Source organism: Lacerta agilis, chromosome 16 (genome assembly GCF_009819535.1).
Source record: "Lacerta agilis isolate rLacAgi1 chromosome 16, rLacAgi1.pri, whole genome shotgun sequence".
Taxonomy (NCBI): domain Eukaryota; kingdom Metazoa; phylum Chordata; class Lepidosauria; order Squamata; family Lacertidae; genus Lacerta; species Lacerta agilis.
In genome coordinates this window covers 11,330,251-11,343,002 of record NC_046327.1, presented here as the reverse complement: position 1 = coordinate 11,343,002, position 12,752 = coordinate 11,330,251, and the positions used below count along the sequence as shown (strand labels likewise).

At 41.5% G+C, this 12,752-nt stretch overlaps 2 protein-coding genes across 2 annotated transcripts in view; both read left to right on the top strand.

The window, feature by feature from the left end:
* FREM1 (FRAS1 related extracellular matrix 1) overlaps positions 1–314 on the top strand; it is a 72,232-nt gene extending 71,918 nt beyond the window's left edge. The window contains 2 exon segments of the mRNA XM_033173004.1: positions 57–178; positions 181–314. Coding sequence (XP_033028895.1) covers positions 57–178; positions 181–258 — 200 coding nt within the window. The 3' untranslated portion in view covers positions 259–314.
* A 9,609-nt stretch (positions 315–9,923) lies between these two features.
* CER1 (cerberus 1, DAN family BMP antagonist) lies at positions 9,924–11,954 on the top strand. Its single transcript, XM_033173759.1, is given in 6 exon segments — positions 9,924–10,121; positions 10,124–10,229; positions 10,232–10,335; positions 10,337–10,363; positions 10,365–10,421; positions 11,661–11,954. Coding segments are annotated over 6 exon segments (786 nt in total).
* The last annotated feature ends 798 nt before the right edge of the window (positions 11,955–12,752 follow it).

Sequence of the window (12,752 nt, the reverse complement as noted above, 5' to 3'; positions counted from 1 at the left end):
TCCGAACACTTTGTCAATTCTATGATGGTCAAGATGCACACCTGAATTTGTTACAGGCTTCAACGACAGAAGAAATCCAGGCCAGTTCAGATGGAACAATGGTGACCGTGTTACTTTCACGAACTGGGGGAAAGAGCCATCACGTCTTTCAAAGAAAGGAAAGAACTGTGTTTTAGTTACAGCAGCGGGGGGAAATGGCAAAGAAAGAACTGCAAGAAGGGCAAAGGACACAACTATATATGCTCTAGGAAACTGTAAAGGCAGCTTATGCAAGCGTGGCCTCATCATGTATAAAAATAGATATATTTATTTATAGCCGGGGTGCTGAAAGGGCTCGAAGGTCAGGTGACCTATTTGTAATAGGTTGTTCGCCCCAGTGTTATTTTCTATCAAGTCTCTTCCAAGACATATAAAATATGAAACAGCTAGAGAAGTTGGCGGAGGCTGAGTTTTTTCTATTATATATATATTAAGCCATATGTTACTTGCCTTGCTTTCCTGAACAGGGTACTCCACCCTTCACAACACTGCAATTGTTTGGTTTTTGAAAGGGAAACAGCCATGGGTGTAGCCAGGATTTGGGGGAAGGGGACAGAACCTCAGATTTTGGTTGGTTTGGTTGATTTTGATGCTTCCTTCCCCCCCCCCCCTTGGCTATACCATGGAAACAGCCAGCAACCTGTTGGTCAAAGTTTATAAAAGATGCATGATAGTGGCTACAGAAATTTTGGAGCTTTAAGTAAAAAGAAAGAAAGAAAGAAATCAAATTACTTCCCTTCCCCTTCAACATTTTTATCAACCACACAGAGAGGGAATATGGAAGCAGGAACATGGTGAACTCTTTCGAATGACGGTTTCATGTGCTATGTTATGGTCATGTGCCCAAAGCTGTAACTTCTGTGAGATTTTAAAAGTTTACATTATGATGGTAACCCGAACTAAAGTACACACAGCCAGCTCTTCTGTTTCAAGTGGCACATGGAGAGAAACTCCCAATGGTAAGCCAGCAAATCCTTATAAGTTAGGGACGCAGATGGCGCTGTGGTCTAAAACCACTGAGCCTTTGTGATCAGAAGGTCGGCAGTTTGAATCCCTGCGACGGGGTGAGCTCCCATTGCTCCGTCCCAGCTCCTGCAAACCTAGCAGTTCAAAAGCACGCCAGTGCAAGTAGATAAATAGGTACTGCTGTGGCAGGAAGGTTAACAGTGTTTCCATGCTCTATGGTTTCCATCATGGTGTTCCGTTGTGCCAGAAGTGGTTTAGTCATGCTGGCCACATGACCCGGAAAGCTGTCTGTGGACAAACGCCGGCTCCCTCGGCCTGAAAGCAAGATGAGCACCACAACCCCATAGTCGCCTTTGACTGGACTTAACCATCCAGGGGTCCTTTAACTTTTACCTTTTTTACCTATCATTATAAGTGTGACCTGTCAGCCAAGATGATTGCAGCATTAAAGAATTCCTAGAGAAATTGTATTTAAAAAAAAAAAAATCAGTGATGTGCTGCCCTAAGTAAGAAGCTAAGAAAGCTGTGGTAGATCAGGGCAATAGCTCACCTAGTCCAAGATCCTGTTAGCACAGCATTCTCCCCATCTGTATTTCCATAAATGCGCTCTGCCTCCCCCTGTGGTAGTAAAGGCAGCCATCAATAGCTTTACCCTCCATGAATCTGCATAATCCTCTTTTAAAGTTACCCCAGGTCCCTGACCATCATCACTATCACTTGTGTGAGTAACTTTCAGTTTCACTGCGCATTGGGTGAAATGGCAAACCCAAAGCTCCGTTTGCTTTCTGTCCCTCACCTCTGGTTTCTCTTCTTGCCTCTGCCTGGCCCCAGCATGGACATACATTGGTACCTTGGTTCTCGAACGGCTTAGTCGACGAACAAATCGACTCCCCAACGCCGCAAACCGGGAAGTAAGTGTTCCGGTTTGCGGACATTTTTTGGAAGCTGGACGTCCGACGCGGCTTCCACAGCTTCCGCTTGAGTGCAGGAAGCTCCTGCAGCCAATCGGAAGCCGCACCTTGCTTTTTCAGTTTTGGGAGTCGAATGGACTCCCAGAACGGATTACGTTCGAGAACCAAGGCATCGCTGTAATCTTACTTTTCCAGTGTGGGCCAGGGAAAATTGTTTCTTCAACCTCTTTATTTTTCCTTTCTCTGAGCCATGTCAATAATGTGGACTGCAGCAGGGAAGGGAATTGCCCCTGTAAGAAACACCAATAGAATTTGGAGGACAAAACCAGGTAAAATGTACCTCCCCAAGAGAGGTATGATGTGCATCCAACCCCTAAAGATGGCATCATCCTATTTAGTAGTAAGGACATTTTACCACGCATCAGCCGACCATGCATTGTACGAAATGAATAAATTGGTGGTGTGTTAAGGAACCATTTTGGAACCCTGGCAATGCAGAAATGCTCTGATGAACTGGAGCAGGGGAAAAGACAAGGGCAGGGCTCCTTTTTAAATTACAAACCCACAGTTCATCAACATACAAGCAAGCCTTTAATATACAACATCTCAAAAGGACTGCAAGAAGTTACCCACTGCAAAAAGAATAATTTCCCAGATGGAAGTGAAAAATGCCATGTTAAACTTTGACATAAATAAACATGTAGTAAGAGTCATGAAATTACACGCAATCATGAATTCTGTACATGATTGTTTCTCCTCTTAAGACAGTTGAAAAGAAAATTTGTTCTTATTAGATGTGCACATCCTTTTCTGAAAGCTCAAGAAAATGTTGTTTATCAACAATGTGGCAACGCTGATACCAAATCCTACATATATTAAGGAAAATAGAAACATCATCTCCCCTCCCACCCTCCCACCCATCCCACCCACTTCCTTCTCCCCCCTCTCTCCCTAATGTCTCAACCACTAAAATTGATCTGTAAAAATGTTTTGGAAAAATATGAGAGACATTACACACTTTGTAAACCAAGAAAATCTTTAATAAAGAAAAAATTAAAAAGAAAAAAGAAAAGAAAAGGTGCTAATCAACCTTTATTACCCCTACACACAGCATGCGATATGTACCATAATTTACTGTAATGATTATAGTGTTAATAAAAATGCTTTTATAAATGGATCTCAGCTACAGAGTTGTAATCTTTCAACATTCCAGAGTAAATGCTGTTTTGATACAGAGTCCACTAGACCTATGAGGTGACACAATCACTGGCAAATGTGCTGCTGGAAACTGCAGCATCGCTGTAAAGTGAGAGGGATGGACAATTTGCAACAGGGGGGAAGGTGCTTAATCCTTCCTCTACCAGTCATAACCCCCCAGCTGGGTTTTCCAGATGCATTATCACCTTGTCAAATGGACAAAGCAGCTGCATGGAAGTGGGGGGGGGTTGTGTGGGGGAAAAGGAGGGCAGAAAAAGTGCTAAGAACCTTAACACCCTCTTTTCCATTGCAAAGCCTGTGCTATTACTGCAGTGTAGAAGCAGCAAGTGGTGTGTTCTCAGCCCTCTGTTTCCTACTCCTCTCCAGAGCATGCTCTCATATTCATAGAATCGTAGAATTCTAGAGTTGGAAGGGACCACAAGGGTCATCCAGTCCAACCCCTTGCAGGTTTTATTCAGAAATAACTCCACTGTATGAAGAACATAGGCAGAGTTCTTCATGGATCAGGCCAAAGGCCCATCTAGTCCAGCATTCTCTTCTCAACAGTGGCCAAGTAGATCCCTTAATGGTAAGCTCACATGCAAAACCTGAGCACACCAACACTCATCTTATTATTATTATTATTATATTATTATTATTATTATTATTATTTGTACCCCACCCATCTGGCTGGGTCCCCCCAGCCACTCTGGGCAGCCTCCAACAGATATTAAAATACATTAAAATATCACAGGTTAAAAACTTCCCTAAACAGGGCTGCCTTCAGGTATTTTCTGAATGTCATATAGTTATTTATCTCTTTGACCTCTGCTGGGAGGGCGTTCCACAGGGCAGGCGCCACTACCGAGAAGGCCCTCTGCCTGGTTCCCTGTAGTTTTGCTTCTCGCAGTGAGGGAACCGACAGAAGGCCCTTGGTGCTGGATCTGTGTCCGGGTGAACGATGGGGGGGGACGCTCCTTCAGGTATACAGGACCGAGGCTGCTTCAGGTTAAGTACGCTTCAGGTTAAGAACTCCGCTTAAGAACAGAAATCGTGCTCTAGCGGTGCAGCGGCAACAGGAGGTCCCATTAGCTAAAGTGGTGCTTCAGGTTAAGTACGCTTCAGGTTAAGAACGGACCTCCGGAACGAATTAAGTACTTAACCCGAGGTACCACCTTACTTCCTTTTGAGTGTGATGAGGCTCCAAGAAGTGCACAGGATTGCACCTAAAAAGATAACGCATGCACTTCTGCAGATGAGAGGCACTGCTTCTCCAGCAGCTGGAACCTTGTAATCTGGTGCTCTCTCTCGTAACCCAAGCAGTGTCTGTTAAGAAAGAGAAGAATCTGAAAAGGGGAGACTTTTATTTTTCCTTCAAACTGGAGGACTCAAACGGTTACACCACGTCAGGGTTTTCCCATGTTTCCTAGAGCATTGAGATTTGGAACACACATGCACACAGTCCCAACATGCACTACTCTTCAGAAGAGCCAGAGAGACAGATTTGTAAGTTCTTCAAAATGAGAGTGCAAGGTGTGCCCTCAAATGATTAAGGCTCTCCAAACTACCCAGAAATCTGGGATGTAGTGCACACATTCCTCAAGATAGGCTCACCTTCTTCAGATGATCACTTGACACCTCTGGTTCCACAAGCTGCCTTCTTGCTTACACAAACATTAGACGCAATGTGTTTAAGATTGGTAATGGGTGTCCCTTCTGAAAAAACAAGCTATCATCGCATTCCCAACCCCTTTATGTTTCATATATGAAGCTGCCTATAGGCAACAGTTTTTATTTGTTTATTTCACATCCAGCAGTGTTTTGAGCAATAAATCGAAGAGAGAGCACATTATTATTATTATTATTATTATTATTATTATTATTATTATTTTATTATTATTATTATTTATTCCCTGCAGGATTTGCCTAGCCACTCTGGCCGGCTAACAGCACATATAAAACATATTAAAACAAAAACAGGGTTGCCTTCAGATGTCTTCTAAAAGTCAGATAGTTGTTCATTTCCTTGACATTTTAAAGAAAATTGAAGGAAACTTCAAGGCACTCTGCTAGGCTAAAATATACTTTAAATCCAAACTAAAGTGTATTAACCTTACTAATAACACTGCAAACCAAACACTGAGCATGCTTCTGAATCCAGCTGATTTTTTTTTTCTCCCAGTCAACCTTCGAACTCATTTCCTTCCAGTCGCTGAAGTTGTAATCCCTGTGTAAACAGCTGTCTGTGTATTCATGGTGCCATTTGCTTTTCCCAAGCACCCGGCTTGCTTTCATTTTGCTTTCCTCCTAAAGCGATCCAAAATCCTGCCAATCCACAATCCGATTCTACGGAGAGAATGCTTTCAGACAGTCAAGCAAACCAAAAATAAGGCAGGATATGAAAACCAGGCTACAGTCTGTCACAGGCGGCTGGGAGAAACTCTGCAAACCATCACAAACTTTTTCTCTCTGTACCAGAGAGAGAGAAGAGAGAGAGAGAGAGAGCGAGAGAGCGCAGGACACGTTGTTTCCATTAGAATGATAGGGAATAACTTTGTTGGAATCAGTTACAGTATTTTAATTGATTTTTATTTTTTTTTGCATTTTTTTGTCTCAGCGCCCAAAGTCAGGAAGCAAATGAGTAGCTCACTCTGCCATTCGCCCCCTGTAGTACTGTACATATTTATAAGGACTTCAGTTACAGGTAGGTAGCCGTGTTGGTCTGCCATAGTCAAAACAAAATAAAATAAAAAAATCCTTCCAGTAGCACCTTAGAGACCAACTAAGTTTGCTCTTGGTATGAGCTTTCGTGTGTATCTGAAGAAGTGTGCATGCACACGAAAGCTCATACCAAGAACAAACCTAGTTGGTCTCTAAGGTGCTACTGGAAGGAATTTTTTATTGATTTTGTTATAAAGACTTCAGTTATGATCCCAAGATCTTACGTGTGTAGCAGCCAGGAGGTTCTTGCCCAATGAAACTCCCAATGGCATTGTAAATCAAGATGAAAATATATGGAGTTAAATAAGTGTCATGGGCGTAGCCAAGGGGGGACAAAAGGACACCTGCCCTCCCATCCTCAAAAAATATGAAAAGCATTAAAAAATAATTAACAGAGGTTCTGCCAAGCAGAAGACTGTCCCCCTCCCAACAAAACTCTGCCCCTCATAATGCCCACTTTTTGGGGGGGGGGTTATAAATGTGATCTCACAAAAAAGCTCAACAACTTTTTTGGGTGATCTCCCCAAAAAGCCCCCCAAAAAAATTGTCTACACCCATTATAAGTATTGCATTAATATGAAAAGATAGCAAGACCTGAACTCCTGGGAATTGCCATTCTAAATAAAAAGATAAGAGGCACAAGTTATTGCCTGATAGCAGTTGCTTATGGTGTGGTGATAACATGAAGTTTGCAAGTTTGATCCCCCATATGGATGACAGCTGCATGTTGGGTTGGACTAGATGATCCTCAGGTTGCCTTCTAATTCTAGGATTCTATGCATCTGTGAATAGTTGGACTAGAAAAGACCCTGATGTTTGGAAAGATGGAGGGCACAAGGAGAAGGGGACGACAGAGGACGAGATGGTTGGACAGTGTTCTCGAAGCGACTAGCATGAGTTTGGCCAAACTGCGGGAGGCAGTGGAAGATAGGTGTGCCTGGCGTGCTCTGGTCCATGGGGTCACGAAGAGTCGGACACAACTGAATGACTGAACAACACAACAACAACAACAACAACAGAATAGTTGGACGAGATCTGTTGAAATTAAGGGACATGACTAACTTAGGTCCATTAATTTAAGTTGGTCTATTCTGAACAGAATTTAGCTGGATCTTAGCCCATTGTGATTTTTGTACACAACGCTTTCAATTTTTATTTTTTATTTTGGAATTAAAAAGGAAGTGATGAGGAGCGTAAAGGACCTTGGCATAATGTACATAAGATACAGTTATGGGCACAATCCTGCAATTCATAATCTCTAGTGTATGTCTGAAAGGCACTACTAGCATATGGCTAGTTCTCCTGTGATATTTGTTAAATGTTGCACCCTAGAAAACTAAAATAGCATAGGAAAGTAGTTTTCAGACAAGTCCTCACTTATACGACAAAAGCTACAACACGAATTAAGTACATCTTTACATGGAAGTGATTTCTTTAGTAATTTTAAATAGAATCTACAATAGCTGAGACACAAGAACAAGCCTGCCCCTTCCTCACAACATGGATAACTTGTATTTACCAGTGTGGTGTAGTTTTTAGAGTGTCAGACTATGACCTGCGAGACCAGGGTTCAAATTCCCACTCAGCAGTGAAGCTCACTGGGCAACCTTGGGCTAGTCTCTCTCTCTCTCTCACTCTCTCTCTCTCTCTCTCTGCCTATCCTACCTCGCAGGGTTGTGGTGAGAGTAAAATAAGGGAAAGGAGAATTAGGTGAACCATCTTGAGCCTCCTTGAAGGAAAAATGGGGTAGAAATTTGATAAATAAATAAATAAATAAATCATACCACTTAATCAAATAAATAAATCAAATACGCTCGTGATCTGGTCCAGATACCACATGGCAGCAACATTGTATTTGACTCCTAAGGTCAGTTTTACAGTGGTCCCTCGGGTTACAAACACTTCGGGTTACAGACTCCGCTAACCGGGAAGTGGTACCTCAGGTTAAGAACTTTACCTCAGGATGAGAACAGAAGTCGTGAGGCGGCAGCAGCGGGAGGCCCCATTAGTTTAAAAGTGGTACCTCAGGTTAAGAATGGTATCAGGTTAAGAAAGGACCTCCGGAACGAATTAAGTTCGTAACCAGAGGTACCACTGTATATGGGTGTGCTATATTGTGCTGTCGTGTGTACATATTTATTACATTATATTTTGAGTTTCCTTAGGCACATGGTCTCAGCAATCCTGACAATGGATCTGAAAAACAGGCCACTATAATCCCCATTCAGTGCAGAGGGTGATTTGAAACAAAATAAAATAAAAAATTCCTTCAGTAGCACCTTAGAGACCAACTAAGTATGTTCTTGGTATGAGCTTTCGTGTGCATGCACACGTGTCATGCAACAGCTCTCTCCCTTCATCAAAAACATAAACCATTATTTTCAGACACATTCACTACCCTCCCAAGTAAAATTCCTCTGTATAAATTTAACAATAAAGAAGGGGTTTTTTGGGGGGGCATTTCTGTGCTTCCTGCTGGGAAAGAGTTAGGCTACCTAGAAAGTTTATATCTGGGGACCAGTGTTTTCTTTCTTCTTCTTTCTGGGGGGACGCATACCCCTAAACATTTTGTGAATCTTTGTACTTTTGTCTGTACTGTATTTATTTTTCCCAATTTGAACTATAAAATTGTGGTTTTCCTTGAGTCAAAATGAGAGTACCCCTTAACATATATATTTTTTTAGAAAAAAAAGCACTGCTGAGGACAGATTTAATCCTAATTCACAGGAAGTTGAGACAACTATCAGAATTTTTTTCCTGGGGTGTGGGTCTGATCTGGATATGCACGTGTGTCTACACAGAATAGTTTGAAACTGCTTCAGATGTGCTAATGGACCTGCCCATAGCAAAATGTTTGCTGACATGGGTTGCATATAATATCATCATAGCCCAGTAGCACAATAGCTATTTTTGAAGGTTGGGACTGTGCTGAGGTGAGAAAGGGGGTGTTACCTCTACTTACAATAAAAAGCAGGGTTGGAAGAATTCTGGCCATGTTTTGTTTGTTTTTAATCTGTTGTTTTTTGACTATGTAACGTCTGTTTCAAACACAATTCAACATATAATATCTCACAATGTGTAATTCCATAGACCAACACATCATGCAAACAGAACATATCCTGAGAAATTAAAGTCCAATGGAATGGTCAGGAGATAAAGTCCATTCAGTTTCAAATTGGCATATTGGCAATAACCACAATATAGTATGCCTTATCTTAGAGTGTTCTGTTTGCATGATGTGTTGGGTCTATGGAATTACACATTGTGAGATATTGTATGTTGAATTGTGTTTGAAATAGAAGTACATAGTCAAAAACAGCCTGTTACGTTGTGTGTGTTGCTACTAGGGTTGTATTTACGTACCTAAGGTTTAGTAGTGTTTTTTAATTTGTTAGCAGTAGTGCTTGGACTACTCCACATAAGTTTTTTACAATATTACTAGTTCTCTTTAACATCATAACCACTTCACGAAGTCACAGAAATCACTCTCTGCGTAGCCACATTAAATGCCACATTTAATGTCTCGCATTCCCCTCAGTATTGCCACAGTGTGTGCACCTGAAGTAAAAAGAAGAAGAAAGCTGTCTGTTTGGCCATAAATGCCATTGGAATTTTACAAAATATAGGCATGTCATGCTCAGAGAGACGATTTAACCTTGCTTTACACTCCTTTGTTATGCCCTCCTGAGATATCAGCAGGGCAGAAGGAAGCCAATACACATTTGGGAACTTTTCCACAGTTCCTAGACAGCAGCTAAACAATCCAAACATTTAAAATCACTCCCTGGCAGGAAAACACTTTTATTGTAGATCCAAACTTTGAATACACATCTTCCAAGAGTAAAAGGAAGGATAAGATACCCTTGGCCTGGAGTCTGGGGTTAATGAGTGTTAATGGGTGTCACCTTCTTGGTCCCCTTTTCTTTATCTCTTCCTCATGCCCCCCCCCCCAATATGGAGCAGCTGGAATCTAAAACTTCAGGCCCTGTGTATAAAATATAGCAGTCTGCTTTCAACCTTTTTTGAAACTGCAAGAAAGTGAGGAAGGAAAAGCAGGCTAGAATTTATTTTATTTTATTTTTTAAAGTCATGTTTCTGTTGTTGCTTCAGATGCTGCTGCTTTCATGGCTCGGAACAACAGAGCAAATGGCTGTACTGCAGAAGAAAAGGAGATTTCTACACCTCCTGCCTCAAGACAGAGATACGCTAGTGAAATATCTAAGGGGCCAAGAAGGAACAAGGGCAGATACTGGTTTGTTTGGGACACACCTCTTGGCAGAAATGGAGGGCGCGAGAGGCGAAATGCCCCGGAGGTGACTAGTTTTCTTTTGGCATATAAAGATCGCCATGCTCCTCAAGATTTGGGAAACAGAACTTCTTCCACAAGTGCATCTCCAGAGAGAACGCAAACGCTCCTTGCCACCCTCACAGGAAAAGGGAAGCAGAACTGCCCTCCAGGAAAGATGCCAAGAAGTTTTGGGACCTTTTCATGTTGAAAACCCAAGTCACGGTCTGATGAGATTGTCCTCCCCAATCAAGACAAATGAAATGTATCCGGAGACCTGCAGCACCATACCTTTCTCTCAGGTAAAGTTAAATCTTAAAATCAGCACTTAACCTAACGCTCCTTCTATATATTTAGGAACATCCAGCGAAGCTACTATTTGCACTGCAATTTTAATTTGCAAAATGGTTCGCCCCCCCCATCCCTCATAGTAACCCTGTGAGGCGGGGCCATTGTTTTCCAGATTTACAGAAGTGCGAGGGGCGATTTGCCCAGGGTCTTATCACTGCAAAATTTGCTTATAGAAGCAAAAAAGCATTACAGTGTCTGTGTCAGAGACAGCCTGTAGCTTTGGGCTGCTAAAAAGTTTTGTTGCAATAGCCTGTTTGTTTGTTTGTTTGTTGTTTGTTTGTTCTAGTTACAGGTAGGTAGCTGTGTTGGTCTGCCATAGTCGAAACAAAATATTAAAAAAAATCCTTCCTATAGCACCTTAAAGAGACCAACTAAGTTTGTTATTGGTATGAGCTTTCGTGTGCATGCACACTTCTTCAGATTTGTTTGTTCTTATAAAAGTTTAAAACACTTGGAAGCGTGTCAATACTTCAGGCGCATGATTCCCATTTTATACATATGGAAGTTTCAGAAAACAATATACAGTGATAGATTTTAGAGCACAGGAATGTATGTTTCTGCCTTGAATTTATTTTCATTTATTTATCTGAGCTATTTCTATGCCACTTAATCTTTGACATTTCTAAGCGGTGTACAAAAGATGATTAAAAAAATACAGTGATAAAATTACACAGAGACACACACACACAGAGAGAGAGAGAGAGAGGAGAGAGAGAGAGAGAGAGAGAGAGAGAAACTCCTAAAATGCCTGTTGAAACAGAAAAAGTCCCCATTTCCCCCCCCACACACACACCCAGTAATTGTAGCAGCAAATATTAAAAAGTGACTTAATTTTTTTAAAAAAATGTAATTCTGTATACAAGATAATGGTTTTATATGGAGCTGATGTAGCACACTAGTTGAGGGCATGAGACATGTGCTCAGAAGCCCTGGCTCAAATCTCTGTTTAGCTGTGAACTCACTGGTAGTCAAGACGCAAAGCCACAATTTCTCACTCCCCTATTTGTAATATAGAAATAATATTACTGGCCTACTGCACAGTGTTGATCTAAAGATTACTGAGATACGTTTTGAATAATGGCTTCGTATTCGAAAGGTATTCCATATGATTCCATTTCTTGTATTTATATGCTATCTAATGAAGTGCCACAGAACACGTTCTCTAACAGACCCGGTGCGCTTTCTTTCAGAGCATCGCACATGAGAACTGCGAGGATCTGGTGGTGCAAAACAACTTGTGCTTCGGGCAGTGCAGCTCTTTCCATGTCCCTGGTCTTGAAGATCGCCTTTACACCTTCTCCTCGCACTGCTTGCCCACCAGGTTTTCCATGGAACGTTTGGAGATGAATTGCACAACCGCTGCTCCTGTAATCAAGGTCGTCATGATCGTCGAAGAATGCAAGTGTGAGGTTCAGAAAACAAGAGTTCCCGAAATGGGATTTCTGCACTCAGATCTGCATGCCAATGTGTATGAACACAACTGAGCCTTTCAAAACGAACTTTTTTTTAGTAGATTTTATCACACAACATCTTGAAAAAGGCTGTGATACAGTTTGTGCAAGTGTAAGAGTGTGTGTGTGAGAGCTGAGTTGATCTATTATCAGCTGCTACTATAGGTACCCTTTACCTGTTTTTAGGTGCACACCACAATTTTTCATGTGTGTAATTGTGATTTCTGACCGAAAATATTTTCCTGTTTATTTATTAGATGCACATATACCCAGTTAGTTCAGCTGCACTTTGGGCACAACAAACCAGGAATGTGTTTAGGATTGCCTCTTAACTGATGGAGCCACCTAAAACTGTTTTAATTATTAAACTGAAAGAAAGGGGGATTCTTTCTATGCAAATCTTTCTTGAGCACTCACGGGCAATAATACCTTGTGAAGCTATTTATCCCTATGTCCTTAGTTCTCTGAATAAAGCAACCAGAACTCAGTTTTTCTAACCTTTTATTACGAAAAAAATTCCATCCGGATCAAAGGGAATTTTCAATACGGAGAACCTGACGGATTGGGCCCTAACTGTGAATATGCACCATTTAGAAAGGAGGTATAAAGAGAAAACAGCAGCTGTAGTAATTGTTAATTAGATTAGTGCCTTAGCTTTTGGGGGTGAGTGTTTAATTAACCCAGCAATGATCAGCTGCATGTAATTAACACTGTATTCTGTTATATCAAGGATGTGTTAATTGGATCTGATTTTCAGAGTCAACTTCCATATTCAGAGCAAGTTGAGCCCAGGTGCTAACGGAATATTGCTCCAAAAAAAAAGGAAGGAAG